The sequence below is a fragment of the Armigeres subalbatus genome, chromosome 3 (assembly GCF_024139115.2).
Source record: "Armigeres subalbatus isolate Guangzhou_Male chromosome 3, GZ_Asu_2, whole genome shotgun sequence".
Classification (NCBI taxonomy): domain Eukaryota; kingdom Metazoa; phylum Arthropoda; class Insecta; order Diptera; family Culicidae; genus Armigeres; species Armigeres subalbatus.
The window spans coordinates 225119920-225145701 of NC_085141.1; the positions used below are offsets into that span (position 1 = coordinate 225119920).

General features: G+C 43.4%; 1 protein-coding gene across 5 annotated transcripts in view; it reads left to right on the top strand.

Moving 5' to 3' along the window:
- The window catches only part of LOC134220378 (F-box/LRR-repeat protein 16), a 197534-nt gene extending 180648 nt beyond the window's left edge, over window positions 1–16886 (top strand). For all 5 annotated transcript variants that reach the window (XM_062699425.1, XM_062699426.1, XM_062699427.1 and 2 more), the window contains one exon: window positions 14030–16886. In XM_062699425.1, the coding sequence (XP_062555409.1) occupies window positions 14030–14327 (298 nt within the window). In that variant the 3' untranslated portion in view covers window positions 14328–16886. The remainder of the gene's footprint in view (window positions 1–14029) is intronic.
- Window positions 16887–25782: the final 8896 nt, after the last annotated feature.

The following is a 25782-nucleotide window of genomic DNA, read 5'->3' on the forward strand; positions in this document are numbered from 1 at the left end:
GGTCGCCGACGAGTGAATATTTGGCGACTGTAGGCGTCTAAAGACGACTTTTTTAAAATCGTTTCCGCTCATGGTACTGGTTGCTAGGATTGTTGTAGGTCGATATTGGTGGCATTGTCGGCCTTATTTGCTGCAGTTTGACGAGCGAGATAAAGAAAAGACAAGTGATGTTCTTGATGCCAGGGTGGTACAACCCAATGAGCTAGACTTTACTAAGGTGGCGCATTAGATCAGAGCAGCGTGCCACTAGTTGTCTCTTTCTCTCTCCTATTGTTCTTATGCAACGCAAATAGTGACGTCACTATTTGCGTTGCATAAGAACAATGGGAGAATAAAAGGTGGTAAAAGAGAGAACTATAGTGGCACGCAGCGCTGATCTGCGCCACTTTAGTAAAGTCTAGCCCCTTGGGTACAACCCAGACCTACCCAGACTATATTGAGTTCTCCAAGCGCAGTTCTTCGCACACTAAAGTCACTGTATAGAATATATAAAGTGGGTGGTAATCTTGTTGCGGCAAAAATGTCACGAATACTTTTGGAGGAAGACAGCACACATTGACAGGAATACAGCGAAGTCACGCACACCTCCATTCATTTGGAGAAGTCAATTATATAGAGTCGCGCAAAGAGGATCTTCTTACACTTATTCTGAATGATACTCTTGTTATTATGTTGGGAACTTTCATTTTTATTGAACCCTTCAAGTGACTTCACGGGAGTGTTCACTTCTAAAGCATTTTAATTTGATAGCCACGTCACCCACAGGAGTGCAAACACGTGAGCACAGACAGCAGAGTGGAAATTTGACGAGTGTTATGTCTGTTTGTCTGTGACGTGAGTTTCTTGTTGCTACTTTATTGGTGGGTGTATTGAAGTTTTTTGAAGCTGTTTCTAGAATAAATCTATTGCGAGAAAAGAGAAAAATTCTAATTTTGCGGAGCAAAGAAGAAGCAGACTGAGTGTCGTTGATTTTAATAATCAACATTCACTCCGAAAAAATAAACCAAAAAATTTTACCGTGCAACAAGTGTTTTGACGATTGCGGAACAGATTTCCGACAGTCGACCATCGGACCACGGTTCGAATTTTTCAATCTTCTCGCAATAACACATTTCAATTCATGTGTTTTAATTCGCCATAATAATCATAATACGATAACAATACTTCCGCCTTACCAACAAACATTTTTGTTTACTTTGTTCACGGTTTGACAGTTCAATAGGTAGATTTGGCTTCACTCTTTGCGTAACTCAATAATAGACTCTGGTACAACCGTACAATCGGTTCCACTTTCTTCAGACTCCAGACGACAAATGAACTTGTTCAATGTTCAAAAGATTGCCAACTTCCTATTACATATTAACATGTTGTGGATAAAAGGCGGGCTATTATTATTTGCACGAACTTTCTTCTGGAAGGAGATTCTCTACTCATTCCGTGGATTTCGCATAAGTGTCTCTGCTTATGGGACCACCCCGCCCATTTCTGGTCCTTCATACAGGAGTTTGATGAAATACAAATAATAATATAAACATGATCGAATCGTTTGTCAGATATGACCATTGGTATCGGCAAGTGCCTTGCTACAATAGATGGTAGTATCATCATCATCATCATCACAAACAACACAGTCAATGACGTAGAGGGAAGGAGGTACATATATTATAACACATCAACTCCCCCCTAAATGGTGATATTTTTGAACAGAGTATCTAATAAAAAATAGACCAGGAAAAATAAATTTATTGACATTAACATGGATCAAATCAGCATAACACTACACACGGCACCAGGTTTTGGGTTGATTCGAGGGGGAGGGTCATGGCACCGAACCCCACAAAACCTTATATAGGTACCAAAATCAACCTTTTTTGTACTTTTAGCGGAAGAACGATGCCGCGCCACACAGCCGCAGACAGTTTTTATGAAGCAGCACTAGTGATGTTAACCCTTAAGGTGACTCGGGGAAGCACTACACACCGTGTTATTTTTCCTATATTTTGTCTCTTTCTGGGATTATCACCTCGTAATTGTGAAGCGGCGTATTTCGGTTACAGTTGTTTGATGTAACTGTAAATTAATTAGCATGTAGATTGCGAGTAAGCTCGCGCCGGTGATACTTTTTCAAAATCATATTTGTTGTAAAAAAAAAGCATTCAATGATGAAAATGATGACGATTTGATGATTGTTCGTGCTTCCCGTGTCACCTTAAAGACCCAGGACGAACGGATTTTTTTTTTCAAATGGCTCGCATTCAGCACCTGATCGTCGGAATTCCTCGCGGTTTCGTTTGTGCTCTATGGAAATAGGAGCTGTCAAACCGCATACTCCCTAGTAGACTTTCGTAAACTTTTCCGAAACAACTACCAACATCCCCTAGAGCGGGGTGGAAGACTAAACATTTTTCAAAATATCATATTTGTTGTTTGTGCATCTCGAAATTTTGAGCAACTTCCCGAGAAAATCCCAAAGAATTTTCAAAAAAATTTCCGTGAATGTTCTGGAAATTTCGTTAAATTTCTCATGAAAACCCCGGATGATTTTCCTTGAAAACTACAAAGGCTTCCCTGTGGAAATTGGCATGCGGCTGCACAAACTTTGCGAGTTTTAAAAATTTCATTCCAATTGGAATTGACCTTCTGAAATTCTTACCAGGGCCGAATTCAGGGGTCAAAATGGGGGAGAGCAGTGGCCATAACATAAATTGCAATGAAACTGCTGCTCAAACTTTATGAGAACACATCAGGAGCTCATAGAAGGCTACTTGAACTTGAAATTGACCTTCGGAAATTTCGACCAAGACCGGATTCAGGGATCAAAATGGGCGGAGCAGGGGTCATAACACCAATTGAAATGAAACGCGGCTGCTCAAACTTCATGTAAACACGATAAAAGCAAAAGATTGCGTTCTGAGTTTTTAAACTACTGCCCAGGGTTCGGGTTTCTCACTCACTCATCGGATAAATTGCAGTGCACAAACAATGATGCGACAATTTGTTATCCTTCTTCCCATGTTTCTAAAATTTCGAAAATCAAATGCTCTTTATTTTCCCTCTCCAAACTGGAAGGTCCAATACAGCAGTTTCTTTGCTTTCATAGTTCATGAAGTGGCGCTCCAAATATTTCAAAATTGTTTAGGGTTCGAATCCTTTCGCGAATCTATTTTTTTTTTTTTGGCGAATATGCTTGTAAAAATTATCTGGAGAAGCGACTAAGGGGCCGTCCAGAAACCACGTGGTCTTTTAGGGGGGGAGGGGGGGTTTGGAAAATGACCACGATAAGCCACATGGGGGGAGGGGGGTTGTTGCTCTAGAACCACGTGGTTTTTTTTTACACGAAAAACTTTTGGAGAATAACAATAGCGGTGTAAAAAATACAAATCATTAAAATTCAATGATTTAATCGGTCGCAACGCCGATGCATATCTGCATTATTTGACCATTTTAGCCTAAGATCCTATATCCATACAAAAATAAACAAAAAAAGCTGCCGAATAATATGCAATTAATTGTAATCAAGTGTCGGTCTTCCACCGTCATTAGTCGTCTGAGTACACGCGACCGCTTACGTAAGGCAATTAAACTTATCAAATGCTTTAGCCAAGCAAGCCTATGGCACAGCAGAGTGTGATTGATTCGCATTCTATATCAGCCTGCCCAGCCCGTTGCTGGGCGGCATGGAGTGCGATCCTCTCGTTTAATAAACAATGTGCACTCGCTTGACTGTGGATATACAACAGTAAAGCACATGTGGAGATTGGACAAATAAAGCATCCGAAAGATATTCAATTTGCAAAAAAGAGAGCTAACCGCGGTGGAGGTTGGTACTCGGATTCTGATGGCTTTTCCGCAAACGTGACCTTTAAGTGGTCTGTTGTGTAGGGGTTATCACGCCTATCTAGAGAGTAGGTGGTTGAGGGTTCGAGTCCCTCCAAGACACGTGGATTCTTTTTCGCAAATTTCATATCAATTTGTCCATTTCGAAACATATGCTGTGCATATGCACAGCCAAGATATTTAACAAAAAAAAAACGAAAAAAAAGGTTGCCATTCAGTCTCAATTTCCACACAAAAAATTGGAAAGGAAAAATGGAAAAATATAGGGTATCTGTTCCCATATTAATAACAGCCCATATATTAATCCCAACCGTCGATAAACCAAATAAAAAATCAATTTATTTACAATTTCTCACATCGTATGTACACAATAATGGATGGAACACATTCTTGAATGTTTGGAATATTATTCAAGATTTTGTTTGAATAATGTTTTAATTCACAAGCATCAAATTATTAAAAGATAAAATTAGAAAGCACTTTTATTTGCATTTTCCTACCTATGAACTGATGGTTTGATGCACTGCTCGATTGCTACTAGCAGATTCATCTGTTTTCACGCCGGTGTTTTCCACTCAATTTCGGGCTAAAACAATTCTATCTCTTCAAAATTCACTTCACAGCACATAAAGCACATCACATTTTCACTATGAATATAATTATATTTTAATAACCAACGCGATTTCCTATAGTTTGATATAGGTTTCTTTCGAACAACGTCTCAATTATCCTTGTCCGTATTCCAAACTGTTTACATGGCTGGCAGTATCTGCAAGGGTTGCCGACCAACCAAATTCAACTCTTATGTTTGTGAAATAAATTATATCGAAAAGATAAATTATGACAAACACAAAATTGAACTGATAAGATGGAAAACTGCAACAAAAACAGCAATTTTGTAATTATATTTCAACTCAAATACAAAATATTGAAGAATTCGGCATCACTGCAATCATATCGTTACGTATACACACATGTAATAGTGTGCGTATTTTATGTTGGAAACAGTATTATTGATATAGGTACAGGCATAGGATTAACTGTTTTTGAATGTTATTGAAATAGGTGCATGGCGGTAATGATGTTTTTTAGCTAAATACTTCTATAATGCGATGAAAATTTCATTTTTGAAGTTACCAAATTGTTTTCAATTAAAAATTACACGAGCCGAGCATAATTATTCACATGTTTGTTGATTATTGGGTGAGAAATCAATGCATTTCATATGCGCATTGCCTTATTGTTATTGATATAGGAACAGATACCCTATTTAAAAAAATCCGCCGCAGATGGTTTTTGGCATCAAGCCGCCGACACTTTTGCATCAGCGGACTGCAGCTACAATTTTGAGAAATGTTCATGTTTTTACAATAATCCAAGAAAAAAAATTAAGAAGAATAATTTAAAAGAATTTCTTGTGGATATTCAGGAAAAATCAAGTAAAGAAATTTCCTGTAAAAACTTTGACATTACTTCATACAATCCTGATAAAGTGCTGGCATTCAGATTTTTTTTAACAATTCTCTCTGGAAAATTTTGGTTGGAAATTTTGCTACAGATTGATAATGAAAAAAAAACAAAACATCTCCAGTGTAAATTCCGAAAAAATTTCCTTAAAACTCCGAAAAAAATTCCATGTGAACTCTGTCTGAAAATTGAAAACAGTCCCGTGAGAAATACATATAATTTTCGGTGGAAAAACATTCTAATGAATTTCTTCGACAAGTTCTTCCGAATCTTCACCAGAAATTTTTCTTCATTTACAAAAGAAGTTTTGCAAACATTTTAAGGAGTGCACTTCAAAATGTAAGTCTCCAGTTAGCCTTGCGAGGATTGCCAATCCGGAGATGACGAGTTCAATTCTCGTTCCTGTCTAGGATGTTTTCGGGTGGGAAACATTCTCGACACCCTAGGTATAGTGTATCCATCGTACTTGCTACACAAGATATATAATCGTGCAATGGCTGGCATATTAAAGCTTTCAATTTATAATTGAGAAAATTCTAATAGAATATACTAAGTTGAAAAGCAGACCGCTTCCAATGCCACATGAAACACTTGATATTTCCGTTGATTTTTTTTTCAATTTTGGAATTTTGAAATGAAAATACTTTTTATGGAATACTTTTTTACGCTCTTTGAGAATTCTATCACATTTTTTTTAATATTTTCCAAGTATTTTTTATTTGAGGCATTATTTAGAATTTCCACGGAAGAGTCTATGGGTTATCTTCAAAAAATTCTTTGCATTTTCAAAGAATAAATCTTTAGAATTCTCAAGGTTCATGTTTTTTTTTATTTTTCGCACACACTCAAACATATGCAGAGGAACGCGCGCCACAGCACATATCTAAGCCACCTTTGATAACATGCGCAAATCGAATGATCCGAACTTCAAAATAATAATTGGTCTATAATACATTCATTCCTCTATGAAAGGACCATTGACTGAAGCATATTCGAGATGTGGAATAGAAGTTCCTTGGGAAATTATTCGAGTCATTGGCTTCCACGAGTCAATATCAAAATAAAATTTCAATGAAGAATTAAAAATTTTGAGAGAGCCAGCTCTGGATTGAAAATCTCTTTAGTAGTGAAAAAATAGAAATTTTCCATAATAAAATAGGAAATTGCCAATAGAGAACAATAATAAATTAGCACTTGTAAAAGCAAACATTGCAATTATGAAATAAGAATTTTCCATAAAGAAATCAAAATGTTCAACGAAAAATTACAAAATTTTTATGAATAAATCAATATTAGCAATGAACAATTAAAAAAAAATATTTTATAATTATTTATTTCTAATATTGATGATTCTGAAAACAATACTGAAATTTCTACAGGAATGCTACTCAAAAGAAACAACAGTAGGAGGTTTTATTTGCATCTCTAAGATTACATTTTAACTTTGTGATTCTCTGATAAACTTTTCGTTGTAGGAGTTCAGTTCAGATGCTTCGCTGAAGGTAATACTTAAGAATTTCCAGTAGCTCCAGAGCTATGGAAGGTCCCAAATACTCTAAGGAATCTATAGGGATATTCAGTGATGAACTTTATAGTTATTTAAAAAAAACACTAATAAAAAAAAATAAAAATAAAAATATAGGGATATTTTGGAAAATTTCTAAACCATTATAAATTTTTCTCGAAATTTTTATAAGATATTCGCGAGTCCACATTTTTTTTGTATCCTCCTGATGCATTGAAGGTGTGCGAGTTCTAGATATCCTAATACCTGATACACATTACAACATGATAACATCATCAAAATTTTCGACTTCATGAAAATTTATAATTTCCATGCTGGGTTTAGTTTGATTTTGAATCAATTGAAATTGTCCATCTTCAAAATTGATCGGATTAACCATATGTTTTAGTTACATAAGGTTTTTTTTTTTAATTTTTGTACTTGAAAAAAACAACGTGGTCATTGGGGGGGGGGTCTGCCAAATGACCACGATAAGCCACATGGAGGAAGGGGGGTTGAAAATCTTCAAAAATATGACCACGTGGTTTCTGGATGGCCCCTAGATAGAAAATTTGATTCAGCAAAATTTAATTATCCGGGGAACCGACGCTCATGAATTTATCACCAATTTATCAGCCAACACGCCGGCTGGATAAAATGTTGTGTGAGAATATTTCCTCACATGGGAAAATGAAAAATCACACTCCGGACTGTTAAGAGCTCTAAATCTATAAGCTTGCAACGGTCTTCATAGCTGGGTAAATTTGAAGGATCTCTCCATGGAAGGCGGCGTAAAGCGAAGCGTATAAATTTGCGTTGAACGGATTCTATTCTAGCAATATTGTTCTGGTAATATGGAGCCCACACTGCGGAACAATATTCTAAAATCGATGTGACTAAAGAACAATAGAGTGCTTTGAGGCAGTGGACATCATCGAAATGCTTTGCAATTCGGAATATAAAGCCAAGGGTGCGAGAGGCTTTAGAAGTTTCGTCGAAATATGCTCTCTAAACGTTAGCTTAGAATCTAACATCACCCCGAGGTCTCTGGCAGAAGATTCTCGCCGGAGACTAGTGGAACCGATTTTGTAGTCGTAGCTAATCACAGAACGTTTGCGGGAGAATGACATCAAAGAACATTTGTCAGCATTGAGTACCATCTGATTTAAATCACACCAGTTTGAAAACAAATTCAGTTGTGATTGTAGGAACGACGTATCATCGAGATTTTTACAGCTTGAAATCATCGGCAAATGAGAGCTTGAAAGACTTGAGCAACAAATTGATGTCGTTTAAATAAATGATAAAAACAAGTGGCCCAAGACGGCTACCTTGGGGAACTCCTGAAGTCATCGGAAAATAGGATGAAATGCAATCTCCAATTTTGATTGCCATTTCTCGATTGCTCAGATATGACTGAAGCCAGTTCAGGAGAGGCCCGGAGAATCCGAGACGCTCGAATTTGGCTTCGGCGATTTTATGATTGATTTTATCAAAGGCTGCTGTAAAGTTCGTATAAATCGAATCAACCTGTTGTCCTTTCTGAAAAGCCTTAGTGATGGTTGACGAATAAACAAGTAGGTTGGTAGTTGTTGATCGTTTGAAGATGAAGCCATGTTGATCCTCTGATATATAACCCAGGCAGTTGTGAGATAAAAAATTGTGGGCCAGTTTTTCAAACAGCTTTGAGATTGCACTAGTAATGTCGACATTCTGGCTACGTGCCCGGTCCACCGCAGTCGTTCGATTTTTGCTATGTGAACGACGACTGGTTCTCCCAATAGCTGATGCAACTTGTGGTTGTCGCCTCCTCCACGTACCGTCCACCATCTACACTCCACCATTAGATGGTACGAAGCACTTTCCTTTCGAAAACTCTAGGTGCGTGTTGGTCCTGCTTCTCAGACTTAAGCCGGAGCAGCCTGTGCAAGTGCATAAAAGTCTTCTCCATTCAGCTCAGTTCATGGCTGCACGTCGCCAATCACGCAGTCTGCGGAGGATGCGCAAATTGTCTTCCACCTAATCGATCCACCGTGCTCGCTGCGCACCTCGCCTTCTAGTGTCCGTCGGATCGTTGTAGAGAACCATTTTCACCGGATTACTAGTTTATTTATTTATTTATTGGGAGCAGGGAAAAGCCTGCTTGAGTTGAACAATTAGAAATTCATTAGCTCTCACTCAAGCGGGCGCAGAACCTCCTCATCTTTTCTATGCATCAACAGATTACAATATCCAAATGATACAATTCGGCTTAAAACTATATCCAACAATAAACTTAAATCTAGGCCTAGCTACTACTGATTGTCGTTTAGAAGATGAGAAAAGTTCGTACGGAGAGTGTTACGAGATGAATGGAAATCGAATCCAATGGAGCAGTTATTGAATATGTTGGTCCTCCACTGGCATCGTCCAAGTCTAGTGCCTATAGAGGACTACTGGTCTAATGAGCTTTTTGTTGATAATTTGGTACGATGGCGAACTCTATTCGATCGGAGCGACTTGCTAATCCAAAAGTACGTACGATTTCCTGTCACGCTAGAGCCTCTTCCTATCATGTACTTCGTCTTCGACGTATTGATGACTAGTCCGATCCGCTACATGCTTTAGTAACTATGTCGTAACTATGACAGCTATGTAACTATGACAGCTAAACGGACATCGTGAAAATCGTACCACTCGTGTCAATCCCTGCCCTTCGTATTACTCCCTCCAAAGCGATGTTGAATAGCAGACACGGAAGATATTGCCCGCGTTTCGTAAGGACTCGAGAATGCCCCTGAAACTCGAACTATGAACATCCATCGTCGCCTTGATCAACCTTATCAGTTTCTCCGGAAATCCGTGTTCGTGCAGTAGCTACCATAGCTGGTCCTAATCGGTTGTAACATGCGGCCTTGAAGTCGATGAATAGATGATGTGTGGGCACGTTATATTCGCGGCATTTCTGCAATACCTGACGTACGGCCAGCACCTGGTCACCCATAAATCCCGCTTGATACTGCCCCATGAACTATCTTGCAATTGGTTTAAATGGCATAAAATTTGGGAGAGTACCTTGTAGAGCGTTCAGCAATGTGATTGCGCGGTAGTTGCTACAATCCAGTTTATCGCTCATTTTGTAGATGGGACACACGACACCTTCCATCCACTCCTGCCAATGTCTCACCGCCGTGTTCAAACTTCTGGTAGTTGGTTAACCTCAGGACTTTGTTGTTTTTCAGCCGGCCAATCTCCTCGTGGATTTCCTAGAGATCCGGAGCCGGAAGACGTGTACAGCGTGCGTGCTCCCAGGTTCATTACCATTACTGCCACCGTTGTCTGCCGCATCGCCATTCAGGTGCTTTTCGTAGTGCTGCCGCCACATTTGGATCACCTCACGCTCGTTCGTAAGAAGGTTTCCGTTTATATCCATATGAGGCTGTGGCACGTGGCCCTTATATGAACGGTTCAACTTCTCATAAAATTATCGTGTGCTATTGGCGCGGTACACTTGCTCCGTCTATTACTGTTCTCGATCGACGCTGGCGCATTGTCTGTTCCGCGCCCGTTTGTATAGTGTCCCGTTCGCCCTCGTACGATGTAGCAGCAACCTCGTCCATGCTACATTCTTCCCTTCCTCTAACTGCTCCCATTCGCCGTCATACCAGTTGTTTCTCCGATCCGGGGGCACCGTGCCAAGCGCAGTGGTTGCTGTGCTACCATGAGCGGATCGAATATCTCTCCAGCTATCTTCCAGCTGCTGCGCGTAGTCTTAGGCTAGTGTACCGTCTTGTAGCCGCCAAATGTTAAGCCGCGGCGTTTGATTTCGATTCGTGTTGTGCAATGTCGAGAGTTTTGAGCGCAGGCGTACTGCAACGATGTAGTGGTCGAATTAAATATTCGGACTGCGGTAGGTGCGGATTCAATACTTATAATTTAATTATGCTAATGATAACTCTTTTCGATTAAGTATTCAAAATAATATCAAAATAATAGTGTAGTGTATTTAATTTTTCTGCGAAACGGGTTATTCCGGGAAATATCGTTCCGTGAAATGAGAAATTCACTATTCCGCGACTCCGCGAAATGGAATTCCGCGAAATGGCCTTCCGCAATTTGTCATACAAACTTACTTCGCATTCTTGGAAGATTAAAATAGATCCCATTTCGCGTTACTTAGTTCCTTAACCTCAACGGTTCTACATTTCTACTATAAGCTTTTCTATGCCCGCTATTGCATGAGTATGTTTCTTGTGTGGTAAGTACAATGAATACACTTATGCCCAGGGTGTCGAGAGGGGGCAGCAGGGACTTTGTCCAAGGGCTTGACGACCCCTCCCCATGGCCACTGCGAGTTAGATCGGGACCATCGTCCCTAACCCCTAATCCCAAGGCGTCAAGCGACCCGTGCCGAGGGGATGCATGGCCAGGGGGGTGAAAAAATAAGCTAGGCCTTTAACGGAGCCTGTGGGGTACCTGGACACCCTCCACAGTAATTGTCCCTTACCGCGTCATGCTGGGCTCTGGCGTGGTGGACCTCTTTTCCCGAGCAACTCGTGGGACCAAAATGGAAAACCAAGTCAATTCTTTAATTAGTGGTAGTAGTGTAGGCGACAACCCCTTCGCAAGAGGTGGGTTGTTCAGGTCTCCGCCTAGGAGGCTAGAGGCAATAGTCGGCAGCTCAGTGCGCAGCGCCAGCGTGGGTCACTCAACCTTCCTCTCGGCTAGAAAAACGCCGGTAGGGGTTATTGACGGCCCATGGCTTGTGGAGGCGATGAACCGCAAACGCGATGGGCTTTCGGCCTTCGAGGTGGCGAAGTGGCGGAACAGCTGGACGCCATCATCGACTTTGCGTCATCGAAGCATAATATCAGCAAGGACCTCAAGAGGAGCTTGCAGAAACTTCGAAAGTCGATGCTGGACGCCAAGCTGGAGAGGGCGGTCGGGACGGCCAAGTGTAAACCCGTGAAATCGGTGGAGTCGAGGTCTACCCAGACTGAGGCCCAAGGATTCGCGGACTCGGGCAAGGTCGATTCGACCGAAGGCGTGCCAGCGAGGATGGTGGTGCCAAAGGCTACCCAGACTGAGGGTCAAGGATTTTCGGGTACGTCGGGGTGACTGTTCCAACGGAGCAGACACAAAACGGGGAGACAGTCTCCAGGGGATGAGCTCCCTGGGGCCGCTCCAAAACGCGGAGGTTTACTACCCCGAACAAGGGTAGTGGGGCTGGAAGCTGAACCCCGGTCAGGTACCTCCAAAACCGGGGAGGAAGGACCTGGAAAGGTCCGTCCACTCAGGAAAGACGGTGGCAAAGGGTTACGGCAGGCTGAAAGTTCTCAGCCGCACCAGACCAGGGAAATAGAGGGGGATGACGCCTCCTGGACCCTGGTCAAGAACAAGAGGAAACCGAAGACGTCAAGGGCCGAAAAGAAGGCCCAGGCGAATGAGGGTAGCAAGAAGTCTAGGGTAGGCGCCAATCACTCCAGGGGCGATGCCCTAGTCATCACGGCGGACGAGGCTAAGTACTCGGACGTCTTGAAGGCGATGAGGAGTGACGTCAAGCTCGGTGAACTCGGCGCCGACGTACGTCGAATAAGACGTACCCGGATGGGCGAGCAAAAGGGCGCCAAAAAGTTGGCGGAGGAGGTCCTAGGCGAGACGATCAAGGTGAGGGCACTCACGACGGAGGTGAATCTAAGGGTTAAAGACCTGGACGAGATCACTGAAGTCGAAGAGCTCGTCACGGCACTGCGGCGACAGTGTGAAGTGGAGACGCCCACCGCAGCCGTTCGGCTACGGAAAGGTCCGGCAGGGACGCAGGTAGCATTGGTTCGGCTATCTGCAGCGGACGCCTCCAAGGTAGTCAAGTTAGGGAGCGTCAAGGTGGGATGGTCGGTATGCCCTGTGCGCATATACGAGCAACCCGAAGTTTGCTTCAAGTGCCTGGAACCGGGGCACAAGCAATAGGACTGCAAAGGCCCTGACAGAAGCAATCTCTGCCGACGCTGCGGATTGGAGGAACATAAGGCACAATGCTGCACGAACCCTCCCAATTGTTTGATTTGTTCCAGCAAAGCTGTGAACAGCAAGCACCCCATGGGGGGTTCGATGTGCCCGGCGTTTAAGCGTGGTAACGCAGCTGGCTTGCTCGGCTTCGCCCGAGTGTTTGGTGTGCGCAGGTTTAGAGGAAACGGCGGAACACGTGTTGTTCGTGTGCTCACGCTTTCGCGCAATGCGTGACCACATGCTTGCCACATGTGGTCTGGACACTACCCCGGACAACCTAGTTCGGAGGATGTGTAACGATGAAGTTGGCTGGAACGCCGTTTTATCGGCTATCGCCCAAATCGTCTCGGAGCTACACAGAAGGTGGCGCGTGGACTCAAGGATGGCTAGTTCAGGCGCAAATAAGAGGTGGTCCAAGGGATCGGAGTCGGCTTCATGGGTCATACCGGTGGTCATGCTCTGTGGTCGAACTCGATCCCTTTATCGAACAAGTGGCCGCGCGAAGAACAACATGGTATCGTCGCTTTCGCGGCGTCGGTCAACCGGGCGGGTTCCGAGCCCGAGGACGGAAAGGGGTCCTCGTCAAGGCTGGGGCAGGCGTAGGCACCGCGTCGGCAAGTCCCTCTGTGTGCTGGCGAATAGGCCCTATCGCAGAAAGGTCAATTTGGGGTGCACGCGGCATCATCATTCTTGATACCAGTCGTGCAGAGGGAAGCAGACGCGAAGTCGATCCTGCCCACCTTCCGAGGACATAGGGCGTGGTAAGGCCACCTGGAAAGCCGGCAACGCGCTGGCACGATACCATGGTGTTCTTATAAAAAAGCGAGTTACGATGTTCGGTGCTGCAAGGACACGCAGCTATCCTCGAGGGTGCGTTGTGCACTGGCCCCCCTTTGAAGCATTACTTTCTGGTTGTACCGAAGGGACTATGGGCTTGGCGGCAATGGAAACGGTTTAGCGGGTCGGGGATGTAGTCCTGCCTCCCTCGATGATCCCTAACCCCGCACTTCCTGGTCAACCCAGGATGTCTGTTGAGCAGATTCCCCCTCCATTGTTTAGGAAGAAAAAAAAACATACATACATCACCTCAACTAATCGAGTCGATTGGTATAAAACACTATGGGTCTCAGGGTCTTTTATTAAAAAAATAGTTTTTGGAGTGATCTGCTCAACTTTGTTGTACAAGAAAGGCAAAAAGAAAAATTTAATTAAATAACAATTTGTTTTCAATTTCAGGTGCGTACACATCACCGACATCGGTGTCGGCTACATCTCGACGATGCTCTCCCTGTCAGCCCTTTTCCTGCGTTGGTGTACGCAGATTCGCGACTTTGGCCTGCAGCATCTGTGCTCGATGCGGAACCTCCAGGTGCTATCGTTGGCCGGCTGCCCTCTGCTCACCTCTTCGGGCCTGTCCAGCCTGATACAGCTGCGCCACCTACAGGAGCTCGAGCTAACCAACTGCCCCGGAGCGTCACAGGAGCTGTTCGACTACCTGAGGGAGCACCTGCCCCGCTGCTTACTTATTGAATAATTGACCGAACCTTCGTTGAGTTGGTCAGTATGGACGTTTCTGTTATGTTTTTCTGGAATACTTCTGTGAATAGAAACGGCATAAACCGTAGTTTTTTGACTGTTTTGATAATCGTAAGCCCTTTCCAAGTATGTCGAAAAAAGAGTAGAGATTAGTGGAAACTAAAAGCAAGTAACTTTACCTGAAGCAAACAAACCCTAATAGGCTTCGCTAAACGCCTGCAAAGTAGTTATTTATAGGTTGATATATTGTTTAAAATTTGAAGCCATGGAAAGGCTTCTAGTTTGAATTTGTATATTGAGAATTAATTTTAAAATTGTGAAGTGTAAAAACATGGTCTTTCTTAAACCAAAAATCAAAACTTATTTTGGTGTAAACCTCTAAAAAAAATATTGGTGTCTTGCCCTACGAATGGATACGGTAAATCGTGCAATTAGTGATTTCATTGCCCTTAAAACATCATTATTACTATTAACAACGCCGTTTTTTTTTTATGTTCCCAAATCGCTTGCCATTCAGCTTTTCACGTTCGTGGATTGAAAAAAAAAAATCATTCATTAGCACCAATTTCACACTAAATTTTCTGAGTGCGCGATTCATGCGGTGACTTGTCCGAGAAGAACGCGAAAACAATTGACCGTTCCCGTCAAAAAATGTTATTCACTCAATCGATTCTTTATTTTATTTAAGGTAAACTTTCTTTAAAACAAAACATATTTCTACGCCTCCAAGTATTTTTAAAATTCAAAACAAAAAATCAAAAAAGGTCCTGTTTTACGAAATTTGCCTTACATTTGCCCGACTTTGAACGAACAATGGGTGAATTGTTCAGGCCGGTTCACACATGCACTTTTTCGGTATTTGTTTTCGATTTTTAAAATAGTTAGAGGCTTATGGTTTCTTCGGAACAGTTGAACAGTTGAAATGAGCCAAAGAATCGACTGAGACTGAGGTTATGCTCAGCAGAGTTAAGAGCCCCACACATAGCATACGTTTGCGTTGCGTTTGACACATTTCCCATGGGAAAACTGTCAAACGCAACGCAAACGTATCCTATGTGCGGAGCTCTTTAGCGCAATATTGTCGTGGACTTTTCTTTAAAGAATTGTATTTTCCTGGCGCAGCAAGTAGCCGCAATAAATAGGTGCCTTTTTGGGTCGGGGTTTCTGCACGGTGTGCGTTCGGAATATGGTGGATTCAATACAGCATGATTTTAAGCCATCCTAACCATGGATGCATCCTAACCGATCGTGGAAAGCCGAATAATATTGCGCGATAAACATGATAATTTTCAGCAAACATAAAATTGTTTTTGGCGACCTGACAAATCGAAATGCTCGAAGAAATAATTTTAGAAAAGTCATTAATAAGTTGAAATTATGCAATTGAAACATTGATTAAGGTTCTGTTAGTAAACTAAACGATGCGGTATGTAGTGTTCTTTATGTTCCATGTTCAAATGTCGCGAAGAACACTGTCAAATATGTTGAAAATGTAATTCTTGGATATGAAAACCATAGACAAAATGAATGATTGTTGTAATGCGATACGGCTGTGTAGATAAAAAAATGTGTAAACAAATCAGTTAGATTAGGCTATCCTACTAATTACAACTACGTCAGGTCTGGTGAGTGTGCAATTTTAATTAATGCTGCGGATGATAAAAATAATGATTTTTTTTAACACTGGGTCTATTGTTTGGAAAAGCGCTTTGAACCCATAAATTTAAATGATACTTAGCGCTTAAACGGAAAATAGAAAATTAAACTATATATGAAGTATAACAATCCAAATAAAACAAACTTGTTATGAAAAATTTACTATTGCAAAGATATTGCAATTCAATGGTGAGAGAATTTGGTGTAAATATTTTTTTTAAATATAAGCGGAAAATGCCAGTTGTTGATCGTATATGTAGAGTCCTAATATATTACGAAACCAAACCAAAACTTATGCCCTTAAACCAGTTTCTTACCAATATGAGCAATCCCAAAGAAGTGCGACTAAACGTAAGAGCCTAAACTGTACACTAAACCATGAGCGAGAAAAGAAGCTAATTAGAAGTTGCGAAAAGAGTAGCGCACTCTCTAGCATTAACCAAAGTCGAGATCAAAGTGAGAAAGACCGCCCAAGTCTGACTGATTTTTCGAGCTCCTTATAAACTAAATCGTTATTCAGTGAAGCGCGTGAAGAAGCTACACACTCTATATGCAACTACCTTAGGCGCGATCACCATTTTCAAATACCATCACTTCACTGTTAGGCAAGTAGGTATGAATGCTTGTCTTTCTTATTGTTTTGGTTAGAAAATGTGAATATTTTCATAGCAATTAGCAAGAAAGTGAACAGATTATTTCTTTCTCACACTTTTTCTCTCATACACACATACATTTTGCTATCAACAGCGTTTTTATGAAAACTGAACAAACAAAAATAGTAAAGGTGAATATTTCCAAGAAATGTAACAAATAGAATTCTATATTACAATAACTATTACATGATAATGAAATATAATTACAAAACCAGAATGCTGATACAAACTGATGAAAAGTTCTTTCATTCATTTTTTGTCCATGTCTTGTCCATCTGTTTTCTGTTTCATATTCTCTATTCTCAATATTCCAAATTATTTGTCACATTTAAAATTAAATCCCTGAGCCACGATTCTTGCTTTGTGCTTCACCACCTTGCCATGATCATTACGTTTTAAGCGGAACACCAATTTCGAACCCACTGCTTCTCTTAAAGGTGGCAAAACGACGATATTCCACGTTCCACACAGCTCGTGCGTGACCTGAAGCCATAACGGGTTCTTCACCGCTTCCTGGAAACTTCCTATTTCCAGTGTATTGTAGCACAAATTCATCGAAATGTCGCGGCACCATTCCACGCGTTTGTCGGCTGGATCGACAGACGTCCCCAGTGGCTTCATCCTCTTCGTTTGTAGCTTCAAAGTATTCATCAGCATCTGAATTATTACTCCCTTCTTGCTCTTATATCCGCTACCTTTCGCTTGCTTGGACCAAATGTCACTACTGGTATCTGAACTGGTATTTTCAACGGATTTCCGAGTTCCAGGAATTTTGCATCCCGGCTGATGGTAATCAGATCCATTTCTGGGTCCAGAAAACGGTAGCCCTTGTGCTCGAGCGAATATCCGACGAACACTAACTTTTTCGCCTTCCCATCCATTTTGAGGCGTTTGATGACTCAAGTCAGGTTTGCAGCCCCACCAAAGCTCGCATGGTGCTTTCGGTACTGATCTGAATAGCAAACGATTCTGCAGGTATGTTGCCTGCCAGATCGGAAGCGAACACCATATTTGCAGGGTTGCTGTGCGTATAGCTGGGTTCGCCGTATAGCTGGGCGAGCCCGTGGTTCACGCTTCGCCACCACACACGGTTTTCTTGCACACCGGCAAATATAGTCATGTCCGTAGAGGACTACCGTCGTAGAGACTAGCGTCTTGTACATGACACATTTGGTGCGCGGTGGTGAATCTGCAGTTTCTTTTGGAGCCCGTATTAGGCCCGATTATGCGCCTTCGTATTTCACGACTAACATTGTTATCAGCCAGCAAGGATCCAATGTAGACGAATTCGAAGGTATTCCCGTCTATCGTCTATCGCTCGGTTCCGCCCACAAGCATGTACTTTGTCTTTGACACATTCACCACCAGTCCAACTTTTATTGCTTCACGTTTCAGGTGGGTGTACAGTTCTGCCACCTTTGCAAATGTTCGGCCGACAATGTCCAAGTCATCCGCGAAACAAAAAAAATGACTGGATCTGTTGGAAATCGTACCTCGGCTGTTACACCCGGCTCTCCGCATGACACATTCTACGGCAATGTTGAACATCAGGCACGAAAGTCCATCACCTTGTCTTAATCCCCGGCGCGATTCGAACGAACTGGAGTGTTCGCCCGGAATCTTCACACAGTTTTGCACACCATCTACCGTTGCTTTAATCAGTCTGGTAAGCTTCTCATGGAAGCTGTTTTCGTCCATAATTTTCCATAGCTCTACGCGGTCTATACTGTCGTATGCCGCCTTGAAATCGATGAACAGATGGTGCGTTGGGACCTGGTCTTCTTCTTCTTATTGGCATTACATCTCCACACTGGGACAGAGCCGCCTCGCAGCTTAGTGTTCATTAAGCACTTCCACAGTTATTAACTGCGAGGTTTTCTAAGCCAAGTTACCATTTTTGCATTCGTATATCATGTGGCTAGCACGATGATACTTTTATGCCCAGGGAAGTCGAGACAATTTCCAATCCGAAAATTGCCTAGACCGGCACTGGGAATCGAACCCAACCACCCTCAGCATGGTCTTGCTTTGTAGCCGCGCGTCTTACCGCACGGCTAAGGAGGGCCCCTGGGACCTGGTATTTACGGCATTTTTGAAGGATTTGTTGTACAGTAAAGATCAGCTCCGTTGTTGAACGGTCGTCAACGAAGCCGGCTTGATAACTTCCCACGAACTCATTCACTAATGGTGACTGACGACGGAAGATGATCTGGGATATCACTTTGTAGGCGGCATTAAGGATGGTGATCGCTCGGAAGTTCTCACACTCCAGCTTGTCGCCTTTCTTGTAGATGGGGCATATAACCCCTTCATTCCACTCCTCTGGTAGCTGTTCAGTTTCCCAGATTCTGACTATCAGTTTGTACAGGCAAGAGGCTAGCTTTTCCGGGCCCATCTTAATGAGCTCAGCTCTGATACCATCCTTACCAGCTGCTTTATTGGTCTTTAGCTGTTGGAAGGCATCCTTAACTTCCCTCAAGGTGGGGGCTGGTTGGCTTCTATCGTCCGCTGAACTGACGTAGTCATCTCCTCCGCTGCTTTGACTCTCAACGCCATTCAAATGTTCCTCCTAGTTCTGCTTCCACCTTTCGATCACCACACGTTCGTCCGTCAAGATGCTCCCATCCTTATCCCTGCACATTTCGGCTCGCGGCACGAAGCCTTTGCAGGATGCGTTGAGCTTCTGATAGAACTTGCGTGTTTCTTAAGAACGGCACAGCTGTTCCATCTCCTCCCTTTCCGCTTCTTCCAGGCGGCGTTTCTTCTTCTGAAATAGGCGGGTCAACTGTCTCCGTTTCCATCTATAACGTTCCACGTTCTGCCGGGTACCTTGCTGCAGCGCGACCGCCCGGGATGCGTCCTTCTCCCCCAGAATCTGTATGCACTCTTCGTCGAACTAATCGTTTCCTCGATTTCGTCTCAAAAAAACCCGACGTTGTTCTCCACTGCGTCGTTAATGGCTGCTTTGACTTTATTCCAGCAGTCCTCAAGGGTGTCAGGCCATTAGGCCGAAGGTCATTTGGCCGAAGGACATTAGACCGAACGATCATTAGGCCGAATGGTCATTAGGTTGAATTAGCAAAAAGAAGCAAAAAGTGAAAAATGAGAAGTTCTTTCTTCACCTTACCCCTTTTTCCTTCTCCCTTCTTAAGGTGATTATAGAATGAAGCCAGTGCTTTTCCAACATGTTTTTCAAGAGCACGAGATAAAAGAAGCATAACGCGTATGGGGCTGAAATAATGGTAGATCATTTGCTTAGTTATGCTGAACAATCATAATTTGAGTTTCGGCACTGTACGAAAACTATTACGCAAGATTTGGGGTTTTGAAAAGGTATGTAGATAAACGTGTAGTGAATTTGAAATTCACCTTAAATCTTCCTTCTTCTATTTGTCTTCTTTCTTCTTCCTTCTTCTTTCTTCCTTCTTCCTCCCTTCTTTCTTCTTCCTCCTTCCCTCATCCTTCTTTCTTCCTTCCTCTTCCTTCTTCATTTTTCCTTCTTTTTTCTTCCTACTTCCTTCTTCCTTTTTCCTATTTCCTTCTTCCTTCTTTCTTCTTCCTTCTTCCTTTCACTTTCACTACTTACTCTTCATTTATCCTTCTTCTTTCTTCCTACTTTCTTCTTCCTTCTTCCCTTTTCCTTCTTTCTTCTTTCTTTTTCCTTCTACCTTCTTCTTTCTTCTTTCTTCCTTCTTCTTCCCTCTTCCTTCTTTCTCTCGACTTCCTTCTTTCTTCTCCCTTCTTCTTTTTTCTTTCTTCCTTTTTCCTTCTTGCATCTTCCTTCTTCTATCTGTTTTCCTAATTCTTCCTTCTTCTTTCTTCCTTCTTCCTTCTTCTTCCTTCCCTCATCCTTCTTCCTTTTTACTTCTTTCTTCTTTCTTATTCTTTCACCTTTCTTTCTTCTTCTTTCTTCCTTCTTCCTTCTTCCTTCTTCCTTGGCCAACGTGAGCGTTCGAATCTCCTATGATGATTTTGACGTCGTGGCTTGGGGAGCTGTCGTACTCACGGTCCAGCTGCGCGTAGAATGCGTCCTTATCATCATCAGTGCTTCCGGAGTGTGTGCTATGGACGTTGAATATGCTGAAGTTGAAGAACCGGCCTTTGATCCTCAACCTGCACATTCTCTCATTGATCGGCCACCATCCGATCACGCGCCTTTGCATATCGCCCATCACCATGAAAGCTGTTCCCAGCTCGTGTGTGTTGTCGCAGCTCTGGTAGATGGTATGGTTACCCCTAAACGTTCGCACCATTGATCCCTTCCCTTCCAACAGGTTTTGTGCGGCTTCATTCTTATTGCGCAGCAGATACGTCACAGTGAATCTGCTGAAATCGTCAACGATATGCATTACGTAATTCCCACTCGGCGTCGTGGGCTTCAAATCTGTGTACACGATGCCCAAAACTTTCGGTCGGTTGGAAGAAAGGTCGAAGGAAAGGGGAACGGGCAGAATATCTAAGATTTATATATCAATAGACTCGGAAACTCGCCACCATTTTGCCAGTTTTATTATCATTATCAACTGTAAACAAGGTTATCTTACCATTTGGGCCCCTTGAAATAACGTTTCAAAGCATTCAATCGCCATTTAATAGGCAATTTACTTTGAGATGGATGTTGACTTTGAGATGTTTCTATGGTGCTTCGAGACTCACCCCCATCTGAAAGTTCGGTTTATTAAACGTCCAATAAAAAAAATGCAAATGCAAAAAAATAAATCAGAAGTTGGACAATAGACCTCTTCATGTTTTCAAAAAGTATCAAAAATTCAATCGGTCAGCCCAGCATCACAATTCTTATGCTAAAATAAGTCTCCTGTCAAATTTTCAGCTGATTCGGATAAAATTTCGAGGTGGCTCAAGTCGATTTAGTGTTTTTGGGCTATTTTCAATTTTGGAAAAAATCTAACAAGAGATATAAACGTCGAAAACTATCGCAACAACCTCTATACGAAAGCTTTTGGTGTGCTCTACAAGTCTTGTGAACATTGCGATTCGTTCCGTTCACGTTTTGTCCATGTTAAAGTGATTTTCAAGCTTTTAAGTGCATAAAAATACTATTTCCCCCAAAAGTCGTTGTTCTACAAAATTCTTGAGTTTATGACAAATGATTGTTAATTTATTATATTATTATTCCTCTTTTTACACTGGAAATTTGAGTAATATAATTGCCTATGTTCGATTTACCGTTAAATTCTTAAAAATAAGAAGCTGAACATTTGTAATAAATTTGCACGTTAGGATTTCTTCATGCAAGTTGTTCGAACAAAACATAAATTAAATCATATGATATTTGATGCTTACAACAAACGACTTCCAAATTTTGTTAAATTCATCATATGTCTGTATGCTTTTAACATTGAGTGCATTGTAGTAACAAGTGAAATCGAAGCTTCTTTGTTTGAACAACTTGTTTGAAGAAATCTCAGCGTGCAAATTTATGACAAATGTTCAGCTTCTGATTTTTGAGAATTTAACGGTAAATCGCACATGGGCAATTATATTACTCATATTTCCAGGGAAAAAAGAGGAACTATAATATGATAAGTTAACAACCATTTGTCATAAACTCAAGAATTTTGTAGAACAACGACTTTTGGGGGAAATAGTATTTTTATGCACTTAAAAGCTTGAAAATCACTTTAACATGGACAAAACGTGAACAGAACGAATCGCAATGTTCACAAGAATTGTAGAGCACACCAAAAGCTTCCGTATAGAGGTTGTTGCGATAGTTTTCGACGTTTATATCTCTTGTTAGATTTTTTCCAAAATTGAAAATAGCCCAAAAACACTAAATCGACTTGAGCCACCTCGAAATTTTATCCGAATTAGCTGAAAATTTGACAGGAGACTTATTTTAGCATAAGAATTGTGATGCTGGGCTGACCGATTGAATTTTTGATACTTTTTGAAAACATGAAGAGGTCTATTGGACAAGACAAAGCTCGTCTGGTCTGCTAGTAGGTAATAAAAGAGTTAGTGCGCGATCGAACATGATTTGGATGTGCAGAACAGTCTCAAGACTCGCGTTATTTTGTTCTACTTTGTACGGAAAAACTACACTGTCACATCCTACATCTGTTTATATTAAAATTAAATCCTAACTGCCCCGAAACCGCTTTCAACACACAACTGCCCCGAGCACAGCCACTACATGTGACCCACAGGACCCCAACCGAGGACGGCCTACACTATACCATTACAACGCAGAGCTTACACCCTCTCCTGGGCTGTGTGACGCTGAAAACACGCTCCTAACATTTGATGCCTAAAAAATAAAAATAATTAAACTAATTACACTAAATCTCACACTTTGAGCGATCCCGGCTGACATTCGCGTTAAACAATGTGTTCCATGAGTGCTGATCACTCATGATAACGCACCGAATCGGGGAAAAAAATGCAATGTAACGCAGAGTTTAAACCCTCTCTTGCGCTAAGTAATGCTGAAAACCTAACTTCTAGGAATTGGATTCGTAGAAACAAATTACCTATACTGAAATTGTTGCATGGCAAAATAAGTTATACTAGTAGCTAATTAAGTTAAACCCTGACTACCCCACATTATACTGGCCCGTTTGGAGTCATCCAGTGGCACTTGGTCTTAACATTCGTTTTCTTTTTAAATTCTACAACATTTCATTACGCTTACCCCCCATATTAGCCCATGGCCACTGCGAGTTAGACCGGGACCATCGTCCCTAACCCCTAATCCCAAGGCGTCAAGCGACCCGTGCCGAGGGGATGCATGGCCAGGGGGGTGAAATAATAAGCTAGGCCTTTAACGGAGCCTGTGGGGTACCTGGGCACCCCCCACAGTAATTGTCCCTTACCGCGTCATGCTGGGCTCTGGCGTGGTGGACCTCTTTTCCCGAGCAACTCGTGGGATCAAAATGGAAAACCAAGACAATTCTTCAACTAGTGGTAGTAGTGTAGGCGACAACCCCTTCGCAAGAGGTGGGTTGTTCAGGTCTCCGCCTAGGAGACCAGAGGCAATAGTCGGCAGCTCAGTGCGCAGCGCCAGCGTGGGTCACTTAACCTTCCTCTCGGCTAAAAAACGCCGGTAGAGGTTATTGACGACCCATGGCTTGTGGAGGCGATGAACCACAAACGCAATGGGCTTTCGGCCTTCGAGGTGGCGACGGTACAGCTGGACGCCATCATCGACTTTGCGTCATTGGAGCATAATATCAGTAAGGAACTCAAGAGGAGCTTGCAGAAACTTCGAAAGTCGATGTTGGACGCCAAGCTGGAAACGGCGGTCGAACGGCCAAGTTCGAACCCGTGAAATCCATGGAGTCGAGGTCTACCCAGACTGAGGCCCAAGAATTCGCGGATTTGGGCAAGGTCGAATCGACCGAGGGCGTGCCAGCGAAGACGGTGGTGCCAAAGTCTACCAAGACTGAGGCTCAAGTATTCGCAGGCACGTCGGGGGTGGCTGCTCCAAAGGAGCAGACACAAAAACGGGGGAGACAGTCTCCCTGGGGGCCGCCCCAAAACGCGGAGGGTTACTACCCCGAACAAGGGTGGTGGGGCTGGGAAGCTGAATCCCGGCCAGGTACCTCCAAAACCCGGGGAGGAAGGACCTGGAAAGGTCCGTCCACCCAGGAAAGACGGTGGTAAGGGGTTACGGCAGGCTGAGAGCTTTCAGCCGCCCCAGACCAGGGAAATAGAGGGGATGACGCCTCCTGGACCCTGGTCAAGAACAAGAGGAAACCGAAGACGTCAAGGGCCGAAAAGAAGGCCCAGGCGAATGAGGGTAGCAAGAAGTCTAGGGTAGGCGCCAATCACTTCAGGGGCGATGCCCTAGTCATCAAAACGGACGAGGCTAAGTACTCGGACGTCTTGAAGGCGATGAGGAGTGACGTCAAGCTCGGTGAACTCGGCGCCGACGTACGTCGAATAAGACGTACTCGGATGGGCGAGATGATCCTCGAGCTAAAGCGGGGCGTCTCGCAAAAGGGCGCCGCCTACAAGAAGTTAGCGGAGGAAGTCCTAGGCGAGACGGTCAAGGTGAGGGCACTCACGACGGAGGTGAATCTAAGGGTTAAAGACCTGGACGAGATCACCGAAGTCGAAGAGCTCGTCACGGCACTGCGGCGACAGTGCGAAGTGGAGGCGTCCACCGCAGCCGTTCGGCTACGGAAAGGTCCGGCAGGGACACAGGTAGCATTGGTTCGGCTACCTGCAGCGGACGCCTCCAAGGTAGTCAAGTTAGGGAGCGTCAAGGTGGGGTGGTCGGTATGCCCTGTGGGCATATATGAGCAACCAGAAGTTTGCTTCAAGTGCCTGGAACCGGGGCACAAGCAATGGGACTGCAAAGGTCCTGACAGAAGCAAGCTCTGTCGACGCTGCGGATTGGAAGGACATAAGGCACAATGTTGCACGAACCCTCCCAACTGTTTGATCTGTTCCAGCAAAGCTGCGAACAGCAAGCACCCCATGGGGGGTTCGAAGTGCCCGGCGTTTAAGCGTGCTGCAAAATCACAGTGCAGGTAACGCAGCTAAACCTGAACCACTGTGATGCAGCCCAGCAACTGCTGTGTCAGACAGTTGCTGAATGGGGGACGGATATCGCCATCATAGCAGATCCTTACCGGGTACCCGCCAGGAACGGTAATTGGGTCACCGATGGGTCTAAAATGGCGGCGATATGGACAACAATACCCAGTCCAAGAGTTGATGTCTTCGACACACGAGGGCTTCGTCATTACCAAAATCAACGGGGTCTTCTTCTGCAGCTGCTATGCGCCTCCTCGATGGTCGATCGAGCAGTTCGGTCGAATGCTAGATTGTTTGACGGCTAACTTGATGGGGCGTAGGCCGGTGGTGATAGCGGGGACTTCAACGCTTGGGCCGTGGAATGGGGAAGCCGATCCACGAATCAACGGGGGCAGATCCTGCTGGAATCACTGGCCATGTTGGATGTGGACTTGGCTAACGTCGGTACCAAAAGTACCTACAGCTGAAACGGTGCCCAGTCGATTATCGACGTTACGTTCTGGAGCCCTGGCCAAACGAGTAGTTCGAACTGGAGGGTAGATGATGGCTACACTCACAGCGACCACCTGGCGGTTCGCTACAGTATCGACTATACGGCCAGCATTCAGCGGACGGAAGAAGGGGCGAGGCCTAGTCCTC